The 24,866-nt window shown below is 52.5% G+C and overlaps 1 protein-coding gene across 3 annotated transcripts; it reads left to right on the forward strand.

Moving 5' to 3' along the window:
- The first annotated feature begins 220 nt into the window (after window positions 1-220).
- TTC25 (tetratricopeptide repeat domain 25) lies at window positions 221-23,808 on the forward strand. 3 transcript variants are annotated; one of them, XM_030296381.1, is made up of 12 exons: window positions 223-426; window positions 2,038-2,169; window positions 2,372-2,522; window positions 3,208-3,269; window positions 3,568-3,733; window positions 5,054-5,278; window positions 5,451-5,658; window positions 12,263-12,349; window positions 14,189-14,385; window positions 16,670-16,770; window positions 20,599-20,683; window positions 23,088-23,808. In XM_030296381.1, the coding sequence occupies exons 1-12, from the start codon at window positions 313-315 to the stop codon at window positions 23,621-23,623; spliced, it is 2,064 nt and encodes a 687-aa protein (XP_030152241.1). In that variant the 5' UTR covers window positions 223-312; the 3' UTR covers window positions 23,624-23,808. The 3 variants fall into 3 exon arrangements, with proteins under 3 accessions (XP_030152243.1, XP_030152241.1, XP_030152242.1); XM_030296382.1 differs by lacking the exon at window positions 2,038-2,169; XM_030296383.1 differs by lacking the exons at window positions 16,670-16,770; window positions 23,088-23,808 and having other exon boundaries at window positions 221-426; window positions 20,599-20,682.
- Window positions 23,809-24,866: the final 1,058 nt, after the last annotated feature.

Raw genomic sequence — 24,866 nt, forward strand, 5'->3', positions numbered from 1 at the left:
CGATGCAACCTGGGAGAAAACCGACGGAGCAGGCAACAGTAAACACGGCCTAGCGGCAGCCGCCTTGCAGCCACCTTGCAGTCACCAGCCACGCGCGGGTCACGCCCTCACCCAGTGCGCTGCTGGGCCGGCGCATGCGCACGCTGGAAGCGGTTGTCCCGGGGACTCCCGCCCCTAAGGAGCGAGGGGAGGGGCCGGAAGCACCTCTACGCTTCCCGGTTGCTAGGAGACGGGGCTTCTACAAGCCACACAGAGGTTCTCCGGCTTCTTTTCCTCCCTTTCTCTGCTTCAGCATCACCGCATGCGGTCACCATGTCGGACCCAGAAGCTGACACCTTGCGAAGCACCTTTCCCTCTTACATGGCGGAAGGCGAGCGGTTGTATCTGTGCGGGGAGTTCTCTAAAGCTGCCCAGAGCTTCAGCAACGTGAGTCGCGCTCTGAACGTACCGATTACCCAATCACCCCTTCTAATTCCCGGTAACACTGAGGTCCCCGTGGTGCTGGAGGACCCTATTGTTTCTATGATTCACTTGTGCCTAATTGACGCACTACTGGCACCGCTCGGCCATTTTCTACCAATTCTCACTTGCCTTCTGCTGTTAATAACCATTCTCTGCATTAACAGTGACTTCTACTTTTTGCTGAATGTTTTGTGACTCACTGGCCTCTTTCCACAGAGCAGCCTTTATTACCCTTGGAGGCTGCATATACAAGTGGTGCAATCTCTGGCACACAGTTGCTCACAGATGGTCAGTATAGCACTAACATTGCACATAACCTTAGTATGACTCGATCCACCCCGTCCTACGGTGCTAAGCACAGTATGACCCTATGAGGGAGGTTCTGTTATGAATCCATTTTATGGACGAGGAAACTGATGTAGAAGTGGATTACGTGTCCGAGATTCATTGAACTGGCAAGAGAAAGGATTCAAACCCAGGCAGTCAGATTCCAGGGCTAGATACTAACCACCATACATACTCCCTCACAAGTAAGCTGTTAGATGTTCTTACCACAATTTCTTTTACAACCAATCCTTCTCATTCCAAAGGGAGTGGCAGGATAGCCCTCTAACCATCCCAAGACTCCCCCTAAAGTCAAGCTTCTCCACTGCTACCCAAAGTCTTTTGTCCCTTTGGCTCACCAACCACACCCTAAAACCAGAACTGGTTGGCCAGATGGGTTAAGGGTTGAGTTCAGGATCCCTGCCTCCACCCAGTCTCCTCTTTCAGGATCGCATTCCATCCTAGAGAAGCTCAGGCAGAGTGAAAAGAACACCCTGAGGGAAAATAGCTTTGGTTGAGAAGTAGCCTTCTTCTGGAAAAGCCAGTAGCTGCTTCCTGTAAAAAGTAGGTCTTAGAAAGGTGTGAGTGGAGTCTGATGCCTCAGGAAGGACAGTACGTCAAAGCACCTATGATGATTTCAGACAGAAGAGAGGACATGGGGAGAAGTGTTCCATTCTCGCCTTACTCCCCAAATCACAGTTTCAGTTTTGCTAGCATTTTCATCTTGATCTCCTGAAATAGTGATTCCTTCTCAATAAGGGAGTAAGGAAGAGAGAGTTGGGGAATGGATGCCTCAAGTGGCAGGTGTCCTAAAACCCATTTCGTTAGCCTTCAGAGTGCTTAGCCTCACAAATGTATTTTGAGTGTAGTGCAGCCTTTTGAGGTTTGTAGGTGAACTCAGTAGGCGCAAAAAAATCCTAAGCTTCTGTCACCTGAGTGGACCGGAGGAATCCGAGACGTTTTGGGAAAATTCCATATATCCACAGAGTGGTATCTGCATCTCTCTCAGCCAGTCGCTTCCACAACAGCTAGTGATTTGACCTTGTCTGAGAGGAGCTACGTGCAGACAGTCAAGTTGGCGGAGCGAAGATCAGTGTTATGCTGCTTCTGGTCTGATCAGATCCAGAGACATGTTTGCCGGCCTGAGGAATCCCCCGGAAGCCCTGGCAGGAGGGTTTGGGAGGCCCTTTCCGGTCCCGCTTCTACCTCGTGCTGCCTGGTGCCTGTCGACCTGGGTGGTTCGTTTCTTAGGCTCTTCACCTTCAGAATGGAGATAAGAACTGCCTGGTTGCCCGGTCCAAATGCTTCCTGAAGATGGGAGAGTTGGAGAAATCCCTGCAGGATGCTGAGGCTTCGCTCCAGGGTGACCCGACTTTCTGTAAGGTGACTTTACGTATGGGTGGGAGGACTTAGGCTAACCAGATTGCCTAGGGTTTGATGCCGTTTTCTCGCCTTAGGTCACTTATCTAGCTCCCTGCCCCTGCATCCCAACCTGGATCCTCAACCCAGGACCCTCTCTGTTCCACCACGCCGAAGTCCCATAAAGCCTTGTCTGTCCACCTCAATTTGACTTCTCTCGTTTCAGGGGATTTTACAAAAGGCTGAGACCTTGTACACCATGGGGGACTTTGAGTTTGCGCTGGTGTTCTATCATCGAGGCTACAAGCTGCGGCCTGACCAAGAATTCAAAGTTGGAATTCAGAAAGCCCAGGAAGCCATCAACAACTCAGTGGGAAGTGAGTGACCATTGGACCTGTGCCCTTATCCAGGGAGGCTCTTGGAATCCTTAGGCTTGGCGATACGAGTGAGCAGCCACCACCAGGCCTGCAGGGAGCATGCTTGGATTTAGCTGCTGCTGATTTTGTTGGAGATTAGGAACTGTCTACCCAGAGGACCAGCTCCTGAGCCACTGTGCTCAGCTCTGCAACTTCTGGTTCTCCTCCAAGGGCAGGCTGTTCACATTAGGCCTGTCTTTGGCCTGGTTTCATAGGGTAGGTTGGGGTTCTGAGCATAGCCTGCCCTAGGACCTGGCCTCCTCTCTTACCACATCTGCACCAAGGACTGGACTTACCTGTCAGGTTGGTGGCAGGGGGAGGAGGGAGGAGAGCACGAATTTGCCTCCTTGGGTGGGCTGCAGAGTGTGGAAATGCCTGGGGATAGAGAGCTCCTCCAGTGCTTAGGGACTGCCTTCTTTTGGAAATTTGGCGGCCTTGGCCTTGGGCTAGAGGGGGGTGCCCAGCTCTTAGGAGGCTGTAATTCCTTCCAAGCACCCGGGTACCAGTAATCTGCTGGGCTCGCTCAGAGCCAGCTTTGCCACAACCTCCACCACCCCCTGCCAAAGGCAGCCATTTCTACATAAAAGTAGGTGATAGATCATGCCTGAGGGCCTGGCAGACCTGAGCCAGACTTCTCTCCTTGCAGGTCCTTCTTCAATTAAGCTGAAGAACAAAGGGGACGTCTCCTTCTTGAGCAAGCAGGCTGAGGTGAGGGCCTTGGTTCTGACACCACAGCCCGCCCAAGGAGAAGCCCACATGGGCCTGAGCAGCACAGGTCTCAGTGGCCTTCTTACCTGGGGACGGTCAGCTTCTGCCCATCACGGGCAGCCATGGGTTTCTGCCCCGGCCCCAGAGCAGTCTTGTTCCCAGACCAGACACACTCCGTGGTTCTGGGTGCACAGAGAGGGCCCTGGAGGAGATGTCTGGGATCATAGACTCTGGGGCCATGACTGGGTACTCTGTGATCCCTGTTGAGGCTCTGTCGGGTGTCACTCCATCTTACCAGAGTATGAAAGCCCAGCAGAAGCCTCATCCCATGAGACACCTCGTACACCACCCCAAGATAGAGTCCAAGCGGAAGGGCTCGTTGAAGAGTGAGAAGATTGTCCGCCAGCTCCTGGGCGAGCTCTACGTGGACAAGGAGTATCTGGAGAAGCTCCTTTTGGATGAAGGTTTCAGACACTTTGTTTGCGACAGGGAACTTGGGGCAGAAGAAATCTGGGACGGGTGCTTAATGCACGAGCGGGAGACAGAGCCTGTCGTGTAACATGAGCCGATATGCTCCTATGGACAGGTTTTCCTAGCGTTCTCATTTACAGATGAGGAAACTCAGGTGCAGAAAGGTTAAGTAACTCACCTAAGGTGGCGCATAGGTAAACAGTGGACTTGAATCTTAAGACGTCCCATTTCAGAACCAGTGCTCTTGGCATTATGGTGCCCTGCGAGGGAACACCAGAGATGTGGGTCCTTGGAGGGGCATCCTCTGAGCCTTCAATTTGTACAACGGGCAAAGGAATCTAGCTGGGACTTGCTGGGGGGAATCCTACGATACTAGTACTCGAATGTTCTGAAACCTCATCTGGTCTAATCCCCCCTTTTATAGATAAGGAAAGAGAGACCCTGAATGGGGAGTAACTTGTCCAAGGTGACAAGCAAGTTCATGGCAAAGTTGGCACCAGAGGCCGGCCTCCTAACCTCAGGTCCAGCGCTCTTTCCACCATACTGTGCTGGCGGTGGCAGAAAATAGGGCAGAGCCTTGAAATGAAATGGGAGGGTGGGAGTCTTGCCGTTAGCTGATAAACCTAAGCAGGATTCATCCTTGAATCAAATGCCTTTTCTCCAGAACTGACTTCCTGAGGGCATCTGCAGAACGCCCTGCAGGTCTGTGTCTCGAGCAGCTTCACTGCTGGCCCATCTCTGAAAGAGGCCTGAAAACTTCCTTCCCTCCAGAGGATCTTCTGTGGAGGAAGGGGTAGCCTGAAATTTATCCCCAAGAAGCCCTGCAGTTTTGCTACCAGCTCTAACCTCGGATCAGGCAGGCGGGCAGAGCCTGGGCACGCCCCCACTCCCCCACCCCGGCTCCCAGCTTGCACTGACCCACTGGCACCTGGGGAATCACTTGGCACTCGTAACCTGGACCAGGTTGTGCATTCATACTTAGTCTTCTCAGAGGACACAACCTGAAATAAGGGAGCCCTGCGGGTTGGGGTCCTTTCAGAAAGCTATCCGCCAGCTGCCCCTTCTGCTAGCTCCTTCTATCTTGCCATAAGAGGCCTGTGCACTGAATTCGGCACCCTGGGAGTGCCTGGAAAGGGGGCTCTGGCCTCACCTGGGTCCACATAGAGCTACTCTGTCACCTATGTGCCCTTGCTTTCTCCAACTCAAAGCAGAGAGCCCCACAGGGGCCCCCGCAGCAAGGATCCCCAGCCAAGAGGAGGTAGCTCCCTTACATGCCCATTCTAGTTGGTTTCTCCTCACACCCTTCTCCCCAGACCTGATCAAAGGCACCATCAAGCACGGCCTGACCGTGGAGGACCTCATCATGACAGGCATCAACTACCTGGACACCCGCAGTAATTTCTGGAGACAGCAGAAGCCCATCTATGCCAGGGAGCGGGACCGGAAGCTGATGCAAGAGAAATGGCTGCGAGACCGCAAACGGCAGCCCTCACAGACAGCCCGCTACATCCTCAAGAGCCTCGAGGACATTGACATGTGTGGGTAGTGTTCTTGGAAGGGCGAGGCCTTCGCCAGGCGGTGGAATGCAGCACTGTGGCCTGAGACCCTGGTTTCGCTGGCCTGTGGATGGTATCCCCTGTGGGGAGGTGGGTTCTCCCCTCAGCCTGAGGAGGCTGCTCCCGCCTCCATGTCCCCTGTTCCCCTTCCTAGTGCTGAGCAGCGGCAATGCTGAAGGGAGCCTTCAGAAGGCTGAGAAGGTGCTGAAGAAGGTGCTGGAATGGAACAAAGAGGAGGTGCCCAACAAGGATGAGCTGCTTGGAAACTTGTACAGCTGCATAGGGAACGCCCAGATTGAGCTGGGGCAGATGGTCGCAGCCCTGCAGAGCCACCGGAAGGACCTGGAGATTGCCAAGGAACAGTGAGTGTCCAGGAAAAGCTGAGCAGCTGAGGCCCGTGGGCCTGCAGACGAGGGGGGCAGGGGCCGTGCCTGGCCTTTTGCCAGGACTGCTGGCGGGTGAACTCCTAGGACCGAGGCTAAGAGGCGGACCTAGACTGTCAGCTTTTTTGCCACAAAGAGGAAGGAAGTGGCCCCAATGCCAGAAAGCTCCCAGAGGTTTGGCTCTGAGGGGTATTTTTATTCTTTATTTTTTTAAGTTTTTATTTATTTTGAGAGAGAGAGAGAGAGAGAGAATGAATCCCAAGCAGGCTCCACACTGTCAGTGCAGAGCCAGACTCGGGGCTCTATCTCACAAACTGCAAGATCATGACCTGAGCCGAAATCAAGAGTGGGTGGCTTAACCGACTGAGCCACCCAGGTGCCCCAAGGGTATTTCTGTTCTTAAATCATCTCAAGAAGCGTATATCAACCCCAGACTTGCCACATGTTGCTAGCATTAAGAACACAGCAGTGACCCAAAATAAGGGTCATCTCCCTGCAGATGTAAAACAAAAAAATGACATAGCTAATAAATGGTAATTGTGAGACGTGTCACAAAGGAGAAGTACAGGACCCAGTGCTATGAGGAGTATATTCCAGGAGGATAGGACTGGGCCCTGGGGAGCACACTTGGTCTATGGGAGGACCCTGAAGGAGGCCGATGGAAGCTTGATGCTGGAGAGCACAGAGTATTGCCAGGGGAAGAGTGACCAAGAGGAAGCCAGGCCAAATGGCAGGGGTCAGATCGAACAGGGTCTTGGAAACTATGGTGCTGACCAAGAGCACGGGGCTCTAGAGTCCACCTCACCTGGGCTTTGGAATTGTACCTCGCAGGCAAAACCGCAGCCTTGGGGCCTTAGGCAAGGGACTTCCCCTGTCCCAGCTGGGTGTCCTCTGTCAATGGGCATAACAGTAGCCCCTTCCTGATAGGGGGGAAGGAAGAAACCACGCAGAAGTCCATGTAAAGATCTCAGGACAGTGCCAGGTATCCATAATAGTATGAATACCAGCTATCAGCTCTTCCCAAGACTTGAGGGTCCCTCTCAAGGTGCCATCAGTTTCCAGTCATCCTGAATCTAACCTGTAGAGCCCTCCATGACGTTCCCCTGCTCGGTTCCCATTTGTCCACAGTCTGAGCCTCCCTCCCACCTCCCATTATCCATTTCCGGTCACAGATCAGGGGCTCGGCTGTCTCTGCCTCCAGCTGCTCCCACACCTCACCTCCAGCGACCTGCATTTCATCCCCCAACCCTTCTAACCCTGTTGACACACTGGCCTTGGCCCCTTGTTGTCTGCGGGTTCAAACCACCTGCCTTCACTTGGCACCCAAGGCCTCTTGTGAACCCACTTCTGCACAGCGCTCCCTGTCACTCCTCCATTTGGGTCAAACCCTATTTCTTCTTCTTCTTTTTCTTCTTCTTCTTCTTCTTCTTCTTCTTCTTCTTCTTCTTCTTAAAAAATCTTTTAATGTTTATTTATTTTTGAAAGAGAGAGAGAGAGAAAGAGAGAAAGACAGAGTGCAAGTGGGGGAGGGGCAGAGAAAGAGGGAGACCCAGAATCTGACGCAGGCTCCAGGCTCTGAGCTGTCAGAACAGAGCCCGACGCGGGGCCCACAAACCATGAGACCATGACCTGAACCGTAGTTGGGCGCTCAACCGACTGAGCCACCCTGGCGCCCCTGGGTCAAACCATATTCCTTGAAGGCTCCTGCCTCCCACCCTCTCCTCACTCACCGGAGCCCCATGTACTATTCGTTCCCAGTTCATCTCTCACTGGCCTTTGCGTACTGAGCAGAAGTATCCCATAGCAGCTGTTCTGGAAGTAGAAAACAACCCAGCAGCTTTGGAGACACGGCCGGGTTTGATTCCCAGGTTTGATTCCCGGCTCTGGCACTCTGAGGCTGTGTGGATTTGATTAAGTTGCTCATCTCCTCGGTTTGCTCATCTCTGATGAAGGCATAATAATACCGACTCAGGGACTATGAGGATGAAATGAGATATGTGTTGACAGTGCCGTGAATCCAGCTGTCTCCCAGGCCCTGAGGACTTACTTATTACCTTTGCTTCTCACCACCCCTCCCTCCCGAGCCCCAGGTCCGCATAGCCAACCGAATCCCAGGCATTTTCACTTGGGTGTCCCACAGGAATCCCAAATTTAACATGTCCAAAGTGGAACCCCTTATCTTCCTCCCCAACCTCTTGCTCCAGGGTTCTCTGTCTGCGGGGATGGCTCTCTTGGCCACTCAGTCCCCAAGAAGGAGCCCAGGCAGCTTCTCAGATTCCTCCCTCCCTTCCGTGCTCATGCCCAGCCAGCCTACGTCTTGTCTGGGCCTCCTCCTTCCTGTCTCCTCGGTGTTTTTCCATTTCCCTCCCACAGCTCAGTCCAGACCCTCCTCATTTCTAGACTGATTCCTCCATCCTGGGTTTCCTGGAGCCCACCTGGCCCTTCTGTGCAAAACAAGTCCAGTCGTGGGTCGGGATGAAGTTCCAGCTCCCAGTTCTGCTCAGCGTGGTCTGCCCTTCCTGACCTGACTTGTCCTGGCCTCAATTGACCTAGTTCTCTCCAGGCCCCTGGGCGTCTTGGGCCTCAGCCAGCACCTTGTGGCTCTGTTCCTGCAGCCCCTAAAGAGGACTTCCTTCTCTCTAGCCAGCACTTTCTTTATCAGCTCCCTCCTTCCCATCCTTCAAATTTTGTTTATTTAAGACAATTTTTTCAAGTTTATTTGTTTTGAGAGACAGCGAGCATGAGTGAGGGAGGGAGAGAGAGAATCAGAAGCAGGCTTCATGCACTGTCACTGTGGAGCCCAATGTGGGGCTTGATCACGAACCGCGAGATCATGACCTGAGCTGAAATCAGGAGTCCACTGCTTAACCAACTGAGCCACTCAGGCACAGGCACCACCACCCCCTTCAAATTTTAAATGTGTGTCCCCTGGGTGATATAGAAATCCCCCTTTAATGTTCCCTCTGCACACTCCATGTGGATCTTGGCTCCCCTTGGACTTTGGAAGGGACTATCATATATCCCTTTCCCTTTCCAGCAGCTGCCACTTAGTGGGCATGTGATAAATGCACGCCAAGTGGCTAAGCAAATAGAGGTGTTCTTTTGATAACGTTAGGCCCTTTTTAACACCCATGAAGGGGCCTCCAGTCTTGTTTGTGAGTTCAGGTCCTCCCTCGTTGTAATCAGCAATGCTCCACATGTGCCTCCCACCTCCAGAGCCTGCCAGCCCTCATTTCTCCCTTCAGACACTCTAGATTGCATGCTTTATCATTGCTATTATTTCTTGTTACACGGTATTATGAATAAGTTAGCATTCATTCATTCATTCATTCATTCATCACACCATAGCAGAGCACCCTCTCTAGAAGGGGGAGGCTGCCATCGGGGGTGCCATCAGAGCAGCAGGTGCACAATGTGGATGAAGGTCCAAGGAGAGGCAGGTGGGAGCACTGGCGGGAGCTGAGGGGGCCTCGGAGAGGACAGGTCAACCAAGTGGACCAGCGGAGAGGGAGGAGGGCACCCTAGGCGGAGAGAGAGAAGCAGCAGGGGTGGAAGCTGCGGGGGGTGGGGCAGGACCTATGGGGAGTGGCAGTCTAGATCCCATGCTGAAGAGGACTGAGGGCCGAGTCTGTTTTTACACAAGTACTAGTGTGAGTGTGGTACTTGGTCCAGAGCTCTGTGGCACGGAGAGCAGAACTTGGAAGTCCCCCCCTCCTCCCCCACCTCCCAGGACCACACCCCCCTCACTTCCCTGGGGTCATGTAGACATGTGGCCTTCTGGCCCCTTTGCAATATATTTACCTGTGTATTTCTGTACATAAGCACATACCTAGGATTCTCAAAACAAAAGCAACTCGTTTTTGTGGTTTTTAAAAAGCATGTGCCTTGGAAAGGGTCTCGTCCTTTAAATGGCTCCAGAGAAAGGAATTTCAGCACACAACGTACTTTCTTGCACTGTGTCCCTGTGGGCAGACATGCAGGATGTTCCATTTTTGTCATCATGCACAGCAATACAGTGCAACTCGGTGCTTTTGTGTGCATGTTTCTGTGGCGAGAGCAATGGCCTGATGAGATGTGCATGTTTGAAAGGCAGGCTCTGTTCACACTGGGGAGAATGAGTCCAAGGTGCCAAGTTGCATGGGGGACACAGGAGCCCGCTGGATGGCAGGGCCTTGGGTGAGGACAAAGGAAAGAGTGGGAGGAGATGCTGGGGGTGACGGGAGCATTGGAGGAGGGTTTTCTTATTTTCTTTGTTGGGGAGGAAGTTTTTGACAGATCAGAGTGTTCGTATGGTGGTGATGGTAAAGAACCAATGTAAGGGGAACAATTGTGTTTTTCTTTATGGAAATATCTTACTCTCTTTTCTGTTGTTACAGGAATACTGTACACAATTTAAACAATATGGATAAATAAATAGTTTTCCTCATACTCTCATTTCCCCTGGGTAATCACTGTTAATAGTTAGACTTACATCCTCTCAACTTCTTTTTTTTATTAAAAAAAATAATTTTTTTTAATGTTTATTTATTTTTGAGACAGAGAGAGACAGAGCATGAATGGGGGGAGGGTCAGAGAGAGAGGGAGACACAGAATCAGAAGCAGGCTCCAGGTTCTGAGCTGTCGGCACAGAGCCCGACACGGGGCTCAAACTCACGGACCGAGAGATCACGACCTGAGCCGAAGTCGGACCCTTAACCGACTGAGCCACCCAGGCGCCCACCTCTCAACTTCTTTTAAAAATGCCCATTAAGGGGCGCCTGGGTGGCGCAGTCGGTTAAGCGTCCGACTTCAGCCAGGTCACGATCTTGCGGTCCGTGAGTTCGAGCCCCGTGTCAGGCTCTGGGCTGATGGCTCAGAGCCTGGAGCCTGTTTCCGATTCTGTGTCTCCCTCTCTCTCTGCCCCTCCCCCATTCATGCTCTGTCTCTCTCTGTCCCAAAAATAAAATAAGCGTTGAAAAAAAATTAAAAAAAAAATGCCCATTAAAAAAAATTTTTTTAATGTTTACTTATTTTTGAGAGAGAGAGAGAGAGAGAGAATAAAGGATGGGCAGAGAGAGAAGGAGACACAAAATCCAAAGCAAGCTCCAGGCTCTGAGCTGTCAGCACAGAGCCCCACATCGGGGCTGTCACTGTCAGCACAGAGCCTGATGTGGGGCTCGAACCCACGAACCATGAGATCATGACCTGAGCCGAAGTCAGACGCTTAACCAACTGAGCCACCCAGGTGCTCATTTTAGGTGCCAAAAAATGGGCACCTGGGTGGCTCAGTCCATGGAGCATGCAACTCTTGATCTTGGGGTTGAGTTCAAGTCCCACGTTGGGTGTAGAGATTGCTTGAAAATAAAATCTTTAGGGGTGCCTGGGTGACTCAGTCGGTTAAGTATCCGGCTCTGGATTTCAGCTCAGGTCCTGATCTCACAGTTCATGAGTTTGACCCCCACATCGGGCTCTGTGCTGACAGTGTGGAGCCTGCTTGGGATTCTCTCCCTCTCCCTGTCTCTGTCCCTCCCACGCATGCTTGTGCTCTTTCTCTCTCTCTCTCTCTCTCTCTCTCTCTCTCTCTCTCTCTCAAAGTAAATAAATAAACCTTATTAAAAAAAAAGAGAGAAAATCTTTTAAAAAATGCCCACTTTTTATTCATTCACTTCTTTTTTGGTGAGTGAAAATAACACACGCTCATTCTCTTACAGATCTGAAGGGTAGAGTCGTAAGCCATTGTCACTGGACCAGAACCAATGTGTTGGCAGGGCTGTGCTCCCTTTATAGGCTCTAGGGAGAATCTGTTTCCAGCCTTTTCCACCTTCTACACTTGTACTCCGTGCATTGAACGTAACTCATCCATGGCTCCTTCCTCCATCGTCAGGCCAGGGGCACAGCATCGTGCCTCAGGCCTGCATGTTTATTTTTGGCACAAACAGGGCAATAGACCTAGTCTATGCTCCTATAATCTGACTTTTTTTTTAGGTTTATTTATTTAGTTTGAGAGCAAGACAGAGCAAGCAGGGGAGGAGCAGAGAGAAAGAGAAAGAGAGAGAAGAGAGAGAATCCCAAGCAGGCTCCATGCTGCCAGCATGGAGCCTGACTCTGGGCTCGAACTCACAAACTGTGAGATTCATGGCCTGAGCCGAAATCAAGAGTCAGATGCTTAACCGACTGAGCCACCCGGGTGCCCCTATAATCTGGCTTTTTAACTTAATATGTGAGGGACTTTTTTTTTTTTATACACAAAAATTGCCAGCACTAGGGCACTGGTTTAGATTGTTTCTGATGTTTACCATTATAAAGAGTGCTTTAAAGAATGCCCTTCTCCAGGTAAATTCCTAGAAGGGAAATTGCTGCATCAAAGGACATGTGGTAAGCTCTTGAGTGATTATTCTCTGGAAAGATCCCAAAGGTGTTCATTCATGGCCACAGAGCCCAAGAGGGCCTATGTGCCACAGCCTCGCCTCCTGGATATCATCCCTCCAACCCACCCTACCCGAGTCCTGGAGGCCAGAGGCCCTGTCTTTGCTTCTTTTCAATTCCTACAGCTCGAAGAATGGCCAACTTCTAGTGAACAACTTATTCTGCTTCTTCCCCACAGTGACCTTCCTGATGCTAAGTCAAGAGCCCTTGACAACATCGGCAGAGTTTTTGCCAGAGTTGGGAAATTCCAGCAAGCCATCGACACGTGAGTGCTCAGGGCTGTCCCTGCCCCACCCTCGGGCCAGGATTCCCCACTTCCCACCAGACTCCCAGCCAGGGGCCAGCATGCCAGGCAAAGAGGCATCAGAAGACCCAAGTTTGGCTCCAGGCTCTGCTAGGTGACCAGGGGCAAGCCGTTTTGTAAGCTCTGAGGCTCATTTGTTAATTGGCTGGAATCAGCATCTTCTCAAAATTTCCCAGTGACAAGAATCCCCTGCAGTACAGGTATACGAACACCTGTCTCTGCACTGGAAATTCTGATTCTACCGGTCTGGGTGGGAGCCCAAGAACCTGGTTTTAACAAAGCCCTCCAGATGGTTCTCACCTTGGGCAAGTTCAGGAACTGCCTGACCTTGGGGATCTCTTCTGAGGCTCTTCTGTGACTCTGGGAAGTCAACGTGGACTCGCTGGGAAGGGAGGCTGAGTTCTCCAGGTGACCCAATCACTGAAGTGTTGATGTGCAACCCTGGGTCAACAGTCTGCTCCAATGGGCAGCTCAGCCCCGGGGAAACTCCGGAGAGAGCCTGGCCCGCCTGGCGACCAGCCTGCATGGAGAGGTTCCACGGGCCCATTCGCTTACCCCTGAGAGCAGCTGTCCTACCGGTGCTCAGTGCTAGATCGAAATAGACTCGTTCACCAGGACCCTGTGCTCCAGGCAACTTGGTTTCCTGAATGGCCCCTGGTGTCTATGTGCCAAAAGATGGAGGAGTTTGAGAGTTCACCCACCCATGTGCATCTTTTTATAAGAAAATGTTTTAGGAGCTCCTGGGTGGCTCAGTGCGTTAAGTATCAGACTCTTGGTCTCAGCTCAGGTCATGATCTCACGGTCATGAGTTCATACCCTGCATTGGGCTCTACACTGGGTGTGAAGCCTACTTTAAAAAAAAAAAAAAAAAAAAGAAAGAAAGAATATGTTTTCTAGTAAATCTGTGCTTATTGCTAAAATATTAATTTGGAAAATATGGAAAAGTAGCAGAAAAACTACTCAATCTCACCCCCCCGAAGACAATGATTAACTCTAATCTTGCTCTTACTTTATTGAGGTCTCGCGTTTTTTTTTTTATTCTAATATTTTCTCGGTATTGATTTTGTCTTCTGTATACTTAGTGAGATTCTTCAATGTTATTTTTATGTTATTTTTAAAGATAAAAAAAATTTTTTTATGTTTTATATTTGAGAAAGAGAGAGACAGAGACAGAGACAGCCAGCAGGGGAGGTGCAGAGAGATGGAGAAAGAATCTGAAGCAGGCTCCAGGCTCCAAGCTGTCAGCACAGAGCCCCATGTGGGGCTCGAACTCATGAACTGTGAGATCATGACCTGAACTGAAGTCAGATGCCCAACCGACTGAGCCACCCAGGCACCCCTTAAGATTTTTAAAAAATGGTTATTCATTTTTGAGAGAGAGAGAGAGTGAGAGAGAGCGCGCGCATGAGCTGGGGAGGGGCAGAGAAGAGGAAGACACAGAATCCCAAGCAGGCTCGAGGCTCTGAGCTGTCAGCACAGAGCCTGACGTGGGGCCTTGAGATTATGACCTGAGCCGAAGTTGGACACTTAACCCGCTGAGCCACCTGGGTGCCCCTATGTTATTTGAAACGCAAGTTTGTAAACATTATCTCCGATTGTATCAGATTCGATTCCGTAAATGTACCAAAATAGCTCTGTTAGTTTGGAAATATCTTAACGCTTATGGCTCCATCCCCGTGTCTGAAAGAGCTGGTAGTTGGAGCACAAGTTCTGTTCTGCCCCGGGAAGGAGCCCTGGCCTCCTGTGGCCGAGTAAAGGGTTTGGGTGGAAAGAGCCGACCCTGGTTCTTCGTGTTCCCAGGTGGGAGGAGAAGATCCCTCTGGCAAAAACCACGCTGGAGAAGACCTGGCTGTTCCACGAGATTGGCCGCTGCTACTTGGAGCTGGACCAGGCCTGGCAGGCCCAGCATTACGGCGAGAAGTCCCAGCAGTGTGCTGAGGAAGAAGGGGACATCGAGTGGCAGCTGAACGCCAGCGTTCTGGTGGCACAGGCACAAGGTATGGGCACAGAGAGGACTGTCCTACCTTTCCCAGCCCTCAGGGCCCGCTGCCATGCCATGGCCAGAAGCTTTACCATCAATGTATCCCTGGCCAGGTTAATTTTTTTTAATGTTTATTTGTTTAAAAAAAATTTTTTTAAATGTTTATTTATCTTTGAGAGACAGAGAGAGACAGAGCACGAGTGGGGAAGGGGCAGAGAGAGGGAGACACAGAATCCGAAGCAGGCTCCAGGCTCCAAGCTGTCAGCACAGAGCCCGACTCGGGGCTTAAACTCACATACCGTGAGATCATGACCTGAGCCAAAGTCAGATGCGCAACTGACTAAGCCACCCAGGTGCCCCTTAGTCTGGCCAGGTTAATTCTGACTCTGAGGGTGGACGATAAACCCCTCTGTTTTGCCCAGTGTGCGGTAAGTGCCTTCTTTAAGCTAGGCTCAGATAGAGCTTGGGGCACCCCGGAAGCTGGCCCTGCTGTCGAAGAGCTCGGCCACAGACCAGCATAGCACTGTGCCATTGTCAGAAGAGCGCCACTTCCCCCAGCCCTGGTGCTCTGTGCACATGCATTCTAGCACTTACTCACCATGTGAACCAATGACGAAGGTGTTATCTTCCTCATTTTGCAGACGGTGGGAGGGGTAGGGGTAAATGAGGCGCTGAGTGGTTCAGCAGGTTGCTGAGGGACCTTTACGGAGTAACGGAAATATTCTGAAAGTGGGTCATGGGGATCATCCCACGCCTCCATAAAGTTGCCGAGAATCACTGAACTGTATACTTACAAATGGTGCGCTTTATAATATGATAGTTACATCTCAATGAAGTCATAAAAAGCAAGCCAGTAGGGGCAGGGGTGAGGAGGAATAGATGAAACAAGATCGGTGGTAGCTTGATCATTGTTGAAGCTGGGTGAGTAGTGGGGGCTTATCAAACTACTCCATCTACTTCGTGTATATTTGAAATATTTCATAACACGAAGTTGAAAAAGAAATGGCTGCAGGTCACGGGTTAGGACACAATGAAGCCGCGACCAGAGCTCAGTGCCCTGCCCCAGGTGAGCAGCTGATCCGCAGTGAGGAGGGAAATGCAGCGGGTGCTGTAATCAAGGGCATCATCATTCACTCACTCGTACTGCAAATACTTCCTTGGCACCTTCTAGGCGCCAAGTTGGGCATACAGTAGGGACGACCACTGGTAACCGTTTCCTGCCTTCATGTCCAAGGAAGTCACTTTTAAGCAGAAACCTGAAGGATGAGAAGGCACCAGCTGCTCCGAGAGCTGAGGACAGAGCTTTCCAGCCAAAGGGACAGCATTTAGAAGCATTTAGGAGTTCGGCTGATTTAAAAGGCTGGGGGAGACCAGTTCCAGCTGGAGCCCCTGGGGGCCGGGGGTGGGGGTGATGAGGGGCAGATCCACAGGGCCTCATGGGCCTCATTTACAAATCAGATTCTTCCCTAAAAATATGGGTAGAAACTTCCAGTGGAAGCTTTAAGCTGGGGGAAGGTGTGATGACTGGAGCTTTTCCTAGAACTCTTTCCTTTTCTTAGGAGGTCATGGTATAAGCTCAAGGGGAAATGCAGTGTACCCGTCAGAACTGACATTGCCCTGAGTCGACTCTCGACTCTCGACTCAATTGCCCCCGAGGGCCGCTGGGCCCCTCTCAGCTTCCCCTCTCTGGGATGGAAAAAATCAGGTGCAGCCACCTGGGAGCCACCGAGTTCTAGAGGCCATGCAGCCCTGCGGGCAGAGCTTGGGCTTTGGGCATTCCAGGCTCAGAACCTTGGGGAGTTGGCCAGTCAGTCAGGGACTGGGTTCCAGCTCCAGCACTAACGAGCTGGGTGAGTGAGCTCAGACAGCGCCACTTCCTCTCTGGGTTCAGATCGAGCAGGTGCAGGGGCTGGACTCCAGCTGCTGGCCCATGGGTCGCATCCAGCCTTTTGATATTTCTGTGGCCTTCGCAGCGTTTTTGCGCAATTTGAATGAACATTTTTAAAATACGGATTTCCACTTCTGGAACAATCTTAAGTTGGGAGAAGATGGGGTTGTCCCACTGCCCTGGAGTTTCCTCTTTGACCTCTCTGAATGGCCTGCTGTCCAAGACTCAGGCTCCTGGGTTCTGGTCCTTAGTGGTGAGATGGTCCAGGAAGGTGACGGAAAGGGTGGTGCTGGCCAGTGATGCTGCCTGAGGCCTGGGGCTTCTCACTGACCCCGGAAGCAGCCAGGCAGCCGCATTGTGCAACATGCAGTGTCACAATCTACCTGTGCCGTGCCTCCTCCCTGCTTTCCAGTCAAGCTGAGAGACTTCGAGTCGGCCGTGAGCAACTTTGAGAAGGCCCTGGAGAGAGCGAAGCTGGTTCATAACAACGAGGCGCAGCAAGCCATCATCAGCGTGAGCTGCCCACCCCCCTGGGCCCTGGCTGTGGGAAGGGGTGGGTGGGCCTCAGCCCCTCAGCCCCTCAGTTAGCCAGTCCACAGGTATTTATTACCCACCAACTGCAGGCCACATTCTAGGAGGGATAGTGGCTTTCGAATGCTTGCTACTGCCGTCAGTTTATTCAGCAACCCCGATACTCTTCTTTCTTTCTTTTTTTTAAAGTTTATTTATTTTTAAGAGAGAGTATGAGTGGGGCAGGGGCAGACAGAGAGGGAGACAGAGGATCTCAAGCAGGCTCCACGCTGACAGCCGAGAGCCTGATGCGGGGCTCGAACTCACGAACCGTGAGATTGTGACCTGAACCGAAGGCAGACGCTTAGCGCCCCTATTTCTATTTGAAATAAACAATAGAGGGGCACCTGGGTGGCTCAGTCGGTTAAGCGTCCGACTTCGGCTTAGGACATGATCTCACAGCTCGTGAACTTGAGCCCTGCGTTGGGCTCTGTGCTGACAGCTCAGAGCCTGGAGCCTGCTTCAGATTCTGTCTCTCTGTCTCTGTCTCTCTCTCTCCCTCTCTGTCCCTTCCCTGCTCTGCTCTCTCTCTCAAAAATAAACATTAAAAAAAATTTTTTTTAATTGAAGTAAATAACAGAAACGAACGTTTTACAAAACATATTTCCCATTACTATGTATGTTGATATTTCCTATTATATTCTCTTAGTTTTCATTTTTTCTTTAATGCTGGTTGAAATCTTCTCAGTTGATTTTGGGACTTGACAGTTTGTAAAATGCTGCCTCCTCCAGGAGACAACAAGAAATACAGTGTGACAGCCTCCCACGCCTAGACCCGCACTGCTCACTCTCATTAAGGCGGCCGCCTGCCACATGCTGCTATTTAGATTAAAACGCATTAAGAGTAACTAAAATGTAAAATTCAGTTTCTCAGTCACACGAGCCACATTTCAAATGCTCAGTAGCCACATGTGGCTTGCAGGTACCACATAGCGCAGATCTAGAGGATTCTCACGGTGGTGGAAATTTCTGTTGGATAGTGCCGGCCTAGAGTGCAAGCTTCAGGACGCAGAGACCAGAGGGGAATCCAGGGAAGCCTGCAGGTGCATCAGGCTGGCCACTGCTCCCAGAACCACTCCAGGCAAATACACACCCTCAGTAGGGTCTGCGCACCGACCCTCGACAACACAGGCAGTTTGGCATGAATCCCCTGGCCTCCCCACCTCCCACTGCCCGCCTAGGCTGCCCCGCGTTGAAACTCCAGAGCTACGACCAGCAAGCACCTGGCTGGACCCCAGTAAGCATCTGCTGGTGTGAATTAAGCAGGGTCCCTGTCCCGGGGCACCTAGGTGGCCCAGCTGGTTGAACGTCCGACTCTCGATCTGAGCTCAGGTCTTTTATGTATGTATGTATGTATGTATGTATGTATGTATGTATGTATGTGTGTATGTACGTTTATTCTCTAGAGAGAGAGAGAGAAAGACAGAGTGTGACTGGGGTTGGGGCAGGGAGAGGCGGAGACACAGAATCTGAAGCAGGCTCCAGGCTCTGAGCTGTCGGCACAGAGCACCGATGCAGGGCTCGAATTCACAAGCCGCGAGATCATGACCTGAAGTCAGACGCTCAACTAACTGAGCCACCCAGGCACTCCTATCTCAGCTCAGGTCTTGATCTCAGGGTGTGAGTTCAAGCCCCAAGTTGGGCTCCATGCTGGGCACGGAGCTTACTTAACAACAACAACAAAAAGCAGGGCCTTGTCCTTGGGGAGCTTGCCCCCATGGTCAGGAGAGGCCAGGCATGGTAACTAGGGGTACCACGAAGGGCATGGATGGCCTTAGGGACCAGATTGAAGGTTCAGGCACTCGCGAAAGGGAGCAGGGACCCTGGGAAGTGACAGCCAAGGATGCTGCAGTTGGAGGCGGGCCTCATTCTGGGCTTCGAAGGACCAGGACAGCAGGGTTTGGCTGGGCTGAGAAGGGGTGAGGGCTCTGAAGGCACAGGAGGCCATGGGCACTGAGGAGTCTGTGGGAGGCAGAGAAGAGGTCCTGGGACTGGGGGCATGGGGTGGCTCACTGTGGCAGGAGTAGGGCCAGAGGACCCTAGACGGTCAGTGGACCAGCTTTGACTCCAAGGGCTGGGAATGGCAGAGGAGAGACCTGATGTACTCGGTTTTTTTAGGACGTGAGCTTGTGGTTTGTGAGGACCCTGGTGGGACTACCCCTTTCCTGTCAGGGGGAAATTGCTCCCAAGAGAGTCCACCATGAGGCAGTCTGTGCCCTCCCTTCACCTGTCCCAGGGCAGCTCAGGCCCGTCATACCGCTGTCTTCTTCCTCTGTTGGGGGGTCAACTCCCCAAATGTGCACCTTGCCTCCAGAGGAAGAGCTCTCCAGTCACACTCATGGTTTCTCCCACTTCATGTCCTTCTGTGTGATTGCCCTGCAGATGGAGCTTGACAGTTCAGTCCAGTACATATTTGCCGACCACTAGCTGGCTCTGAGCTGCCCAGCCCAAAGGTGACAGCTATGGTCCTGGGCCCTCGGGAAGCTTGCTGTCAGTGGGAAGGTTAAGGCAAAAATCCCTATTCTTGACCAGTGCTGCAGGGACCAGGGGATCTGGAGTGAGAGAGCCCAGGGCGGGAGGCAGGGCTGGGCTTTCCCATCTTGGAGGGTCTGGGGTCGCCTTGAAGGCAGGGCAGTGTTTTGAAAATGAGAGGCACGGGGAAGTCTCGGCCCTAGGTGACACCTCAGGAGACCAGGTCCCTGCCGCCTCACCTTCCTGGACCGGCAGCCCTGGGCAGGAATGTGTACTAGCGGGCAGACCAACGCTGAACAGGAGCATCCAGGCCCGTGGTCTTTCTGCGGATGGTTCCCGCATGCTTACTGCTGCTCTGCCCGCAACAACACTCGCACAGGCTGAGGCCCAGGCCCCTGGGGAAGCTGCAGATGCCCCGGAAGCCTCTCTGAAGACAGGCCAGCACTGCAGCCCCACCCACGGTGTGTTTCTGAGGCCTCTCCATGGCTCACTGCCTTGCTGAGTGCTTAGAGGCTTTCCACTCTACACTGGCTGAAGCCAAAAGAAGCTTTTGGTAAGGAGGTCAGAATGAGCAGAGACAGCTCCCAAGTACACAGCCCAGCCCAAGGGAGGTGAAGTCCGAGTTCCCCGCAGTTGTGTATCCCCTGCCACTTAGTGTGGGTAATTCCAAGTCCGGAAGTCTACGTTTTTTATTTATTTTTGGGACAGAGAGAGACAGAGCATGAACGGGGGAGGGGCAGAGAGAGAGGGAGACACAGAATCGGAAACAGGCTCCAGGCTCTGAGCCATCAGCCCAGAGCCCGACGCGGGGCTCGAACTCCCGGACCGTGAGATCGTGACCTGGCCGAAGTCGGACGCTTAACCGACTGCGCCACCCAGGCGCCCCCCAAGTCCGGAAGTCTAAATTAGCCCCAGGGCAGGAGTCTACAGAGGAGCCAGGGGACAAGGGAGGGTGGCAAGGCTGGTGCAGAGCCTTGCCTGCTGGGGAAGGGGCCTGGGTGGAGAAAGGGAGCTGCTGATGCCAACAGGGGTTAAGAGAGTTCACCGGTGGGGGGGGGGGGCGCCTGGGTGGCTCAGTTGGTTAAGCGCCTGACTTCAGCTCAGGTCATGATCTCACAGTTCGTGGGTTCGAGCCCCGTGTCGGGCTCTATGCTGACAGCTCAGAGCCTGGAGCCTGTTTCAGATTCTGTGTCTCCCTCTCTCTCTGCCCCTCCTCTGCTCACACTCTGTCTCTGTCTCAAGAATAAATAAACAAACAAACAAAAAAAAAAGAGTTCACCAGTTCCTCTCCACCCACAGGCCTTGGATGATGCCAACAAGGGCATCATTGAAGAGCTGAAGAAAACGAACTACAGGGAGACACTGAAAGAAAAGAGGGAGAAAGGTGAGTGCCAGGAGGTAGCTTCAGGATTGTCTTCTGCCTTCTTTTCTGTCAGTCCTCCGCCGCACTTTCCAGCAGCTCCTCGGGAGCCGGGTTGGCACGGCCCACTGAGCCTTCTGGCTGCGGTGCCCCCCCCGCCTCTGCAAACCCCAGGCCTTCCCTGGGGCAAGAGAGGCAGGTGGTCCAGCCCATTTGGGGGGGGGGGGTCAGAGCCCACACCGTGTTCCCCGAGAGCCCACCCCTGTATTTCTCCAGTTGATTCATCAGATATTTGTTAAACACTTGCCATGCACTGGGAAGGTGTGGGATTTGGGGGAGACAGAGGCTCAGCCCCTGCCCCAGAGGAGCCCACAGCCCGGGGGCGAAGTCAGGCGATTTGAGTTGTCGGCAAATGGGCTCCTGCGGGGCGAGCACTACTGACTGGGAGGCATCGCTCTTCTGTGGGCACCAGCAGAGAACTCCGGCTGTCTCTGGGGAGAGCGGGAAGGTTCCAAAGAGGAAGAATCATCTGCTTTAGGCTCCAAAAGATGCCCAAGGGCTTTCTAGGCATGAGGAGGAAGGGGGAGGGCACTTCTGGTGGGAAATAGCAGGGGCGAACACACAGCGGCAGAATGACAGCAGCTTACGCTGTAAGCACACTTACACTTTGGGGGCTCTTCCTGCATTCCCGCACAGGGTTAAGCATCAGACAGGAAGGATCTGGCTCAGTCCTCACCACCTTAGGAGTAGCTACTGGTTTTTTTGGGGGGAGCAGTGGAGGCTGAGTGAGGTTGGGTAACCTGCCTAGGACACACAGCAGTCTGACTTGGAGCCACACTGTCCCCTGCTGCATCACACTGCTCTCCTGGCTGGCACGTTAAGGCAGGGGCCAGGTGAGGGCACACAGGAGTCTGGCCTCCAGGGAAGCCTCGAAAATCCCCCTTGAAACCCCCCCCTCGCCCATCCCCCAGCTCTAGGAAGGATTGAGGGAAGAGGAGGTGGCTGGAACCCCAGGCCCCATGGTAGTCAGCAGGGATGGGCCCCAGGGGGTTGGGGTGATGAAAGAGGCTGTTCTCCATTCAGTGCTTCCTGTGTGCCAGGCCCTCCTCTAAGGGCTTGATGTGAGCTGACTCTCCTGATCCCTTCGAGAACACTATGAAATAAGTATTACTGGTTTTATGGATGAGGACACAGAGGCAGAAGGGTTCAAGTCCCACCGTGGCTTTCAGTCTCAGGCAGCCTGGCCCAGAACCCATACTTCTACCCACTTTCTGCCTCCCCCTCTGTGGTGGTGTATCATTCCAGCTGCATCGCAGTGAGAGGCAGCCAGGTCTGGGCTCCGTGTTCCCAGGAGGACAGAGCCCCTCCAGGCACCAAGGCCGAAGTCCTCCAGTAGCAGCAGCGGGAAGCTGGGTGTGAGGTTTCCACAGCCCTTTATTATCCAGAGCCTGCCATATGGTGGCTGGATCTCCCCAGGGAGGGAATCTGCCCCTGCTCCCACAGGCCCTTAGAGCTGCTCTCAGAAGCTGCAGGGGCAATTGATGTGAAGAGATACAGCAGGGAAAGGGCAGATGCACCTTGCAGCTTCCCATCCCCTTGGCGGGGCCACGTGCCGGGGAAGGTATCCTGAAAACCCATTGGGAAGGCCCTCGGGCGAGCAGCTGGGTACTGCTTGGCACTTCCCTCCGGGAACAGCAGGCGGCAGCATTGCACATGTCTTCACCACCAAATGGAGGCCTTTTCCCTGCTGTGAACTTTGGTTTTGGGGGGGGGGGGGGGGGGGGGGGCGTGCTTGTAGGCATCTTAGAGACCAGGGGCTTCCAGAAAGAGAATATGGAGGAACTCAGGAGGGGATTGTGACTTTTCTCTGTAGCTCATAAAAACATGGGGCAAGGATCACTTTGGTTGTAAACATAGCTCTCCAGCTGAACTTCCTGCTAACAGTCTGCTCATATTTTGATAGGGAACCTCCCAATAAATGATGAATGTGTTTCCCAGGGACAAAGAGAAATGCAGAATAAGGGTGCTGGAGAAAAGAACCCCTCTGTGATTTTCCAGTTCCTATGTTATTTTTCGTAGGGAAAGAGAATGTGCTCCGAGGGCAGACCGTCCTGGGTTCAAATTCTGGTCCTGCCATTTATTTATCTGCAGTGTGACCACTGGCTGTGATTTCTGTCATCAGTCTCGGGTCCTTTGCGAACTTGAATCACTGACACTATGCAATTCCATGACAACCGAATGGTATCACCTCTGCAGCTCACACGATGTCTGGAACAGGGCTGGCGCTCGGGAAACAATGATCCCCTTTCTCTGCTTTTGGAAAGGCGTGCTATCTCTCAGAAGCACAGGCCCCTATAGGTTGAGGTTCACCCAGGCCCAGAGATGAACAAACTTTTACTTTTCTTCCCTCCTATTTCCTGTTTTTCAGAAGAGGCCATTGCATTGGAAAATAAGATCATGATGGTAAGGGAGAAGGGAACAATGAGAAGAGAAAGAAACGAGCCTGAGAAGGTGATGAAGCATTGGGAACGAGAGCCAGTTGAGAACGAGAAAGAGACAGAAGACAAGTTGTCTCAGGAGATTCTGAGGATCACAGCAACTGGACAAGAAGAAAACGGGCAGAGAGAAGTAGGGGGAGCCCGTTCCTTTCAGAGAACAGGGCTGGGAGCCATGGGGCAAGATTCAAGGGACGTTGCCAAGAAAGCATCTGGAGAAGCAGGCGCAGAAAGAGCGGGAAATGTGAACAGAAGGGAATCGAGAGAAATTTACAGGAGGCCTTCAGAGCTGGACCAGAAACTCTCAGGGGACTTAAGTGGAAAGGAGTCGGAGGGACTGGAGAGGAAAGTTTCAGAAGCCAGCAGAAAAGAGTCAGAAGTAGAGCAAACGGGACTGGGAGGAACAGCAGAAATGACCACAGCAGAAGATGCTGAAGAAATGGAAAAAGATGAAAAAGCAGATGAATGAAGCAGTCAGCAGCTGGCATTAGAATCAGGGGGCTTGTGTTCCCAGGGGCTGTGGGGATCTTAAACTGGACTTTCGAGCTGAGATTTGTCTTTAACGGGAGAATATGGGGCCTAGGCTCCGCAGGTCACTTCTGCCTAATTCTGTTACTGTTTTCCCTTTAAATAGATACCTTTCATTCTTACAAACCCCGAGTCTGTCATTGTGCCTCCCTCCTCTCCCACAAGAGCCTTAGAGAACGAATAACCCAGGGGCGCCTGGGTGGCGCAGTCGGTTAAGCGTCCGACTTCAGCCAGGTCACGATCTCATGGTCCGTGAGTTCGAGCCCCGCGTCAGGCTCTGGGCTGATGGCTCAGAGCCTGGAGCCTGTTTCCGATTCTGTGTCTCCCTCTCTCTCTGCCCCTCCCCCGTTCATGCTCTGTCTCTCTCTGTCCCAAAAATAAATAAACGTTGAAAAAAAAAATTAAAAAAAAAAAAAAAAGAACGACTAACCCAGCTCAACCCAGCTCGAGGTACCGCATTCCAAGCGAAACTCTGACCTGACCCTGACCAGGTGACAAACACAGACCCCAAGCAAGGGCTGACCCAGAGCGTGTTCAAGGTGAGACGGGTGGTCCTCTCCCCTAAGCCCTGTCCAAGGACCACATGGAAGAAATGAGAGAGGTGCTAAGAAGAAAGGGTTTCAGGAGGGTGAAGAAATAGGTAAGCTCCAAGGAACCAGGCTAACTTAAAGAGGGGAATAGAGGTATGTCTGCCCAGGCACCGGTCATCTGTTCATCTTGCTGAGTGCCTACTGTGTTCAGGGCACTGTGGGAGGCTTTATGGAAGAAATAATGATGGGACAGCCTCAGCCGTCACAGTGAGGAAGCCCTACTTGTAAACCCTGAAGCCTGGAAGGCAGAAAGAAGTGAATGCTGGCACTGACAGGGGCACTGTGTTCTAGAAACCCAGCTGGAGAAAGTTCCTGCCCAAGTACAGGGAGCAGCCCCAAGTAGGAGTGGCAGCTCGCCTGCACCTGCGCCACTTCCGGGCGGCATGGTCAAGTAAATCAGGCTCCCGCAAGCTTGTTTCCTCCTCTGTAGAATGGGTATCTGTCTCCCGGGTTGGTGTGAGGCTTCTAGGGGTGCTTAGCAACAGCACTTGGTACACGGGAAGCTCTCAAAAATCCAACCGAGCTTTCAGTGGCTTCCCAGAGGTGGTGGTGGCTGAACAGCTACCTCAGGGTGTAAGCTAGGATTTCACTACG

This window comes from Lynx canadensis, chromosome E1 (genome assembly GCF_007474595.2).
Source record: "Lynx canadensis isolate LIC74 chromosome E1, mLynCan4.pri.v2, whole genome shotgun sequence".
Taxonomy (NCBI): Eukaryota; Metazoa; Chordata; class Mammalia; order Carnivora; family Felidae; genus Lynx; species Lynx canadensis.

What these genes read in the sequence shown, in the direction of transcription:
- TTC25 (XM_030296381.1), top strand. Translation starts at nt 313, where the DNA reads ATGTCGGACCCAGAAGCTGACACCTTGCGAAGCACCTTTCCCTCTTAC. An exon ending in TCTGGTGGCACAGGCACAAG is followed by an intron (nt 14,386 to 16,669) that starts GTATGGGCACAG and finishes CCTGCTTTCCAG; the next exon opens with TCAAGCTGAGAGACTTCGAG. An exon ending in GAAAGAAAAGAGGGAGAAAG is followed by an intron (nt 20,684 to 23,087) that starts GTGAGTGCCAGG and finishes CCTGTTTTTCAG; the next exon opens with AAGAGGCCATTGCATTGGAA.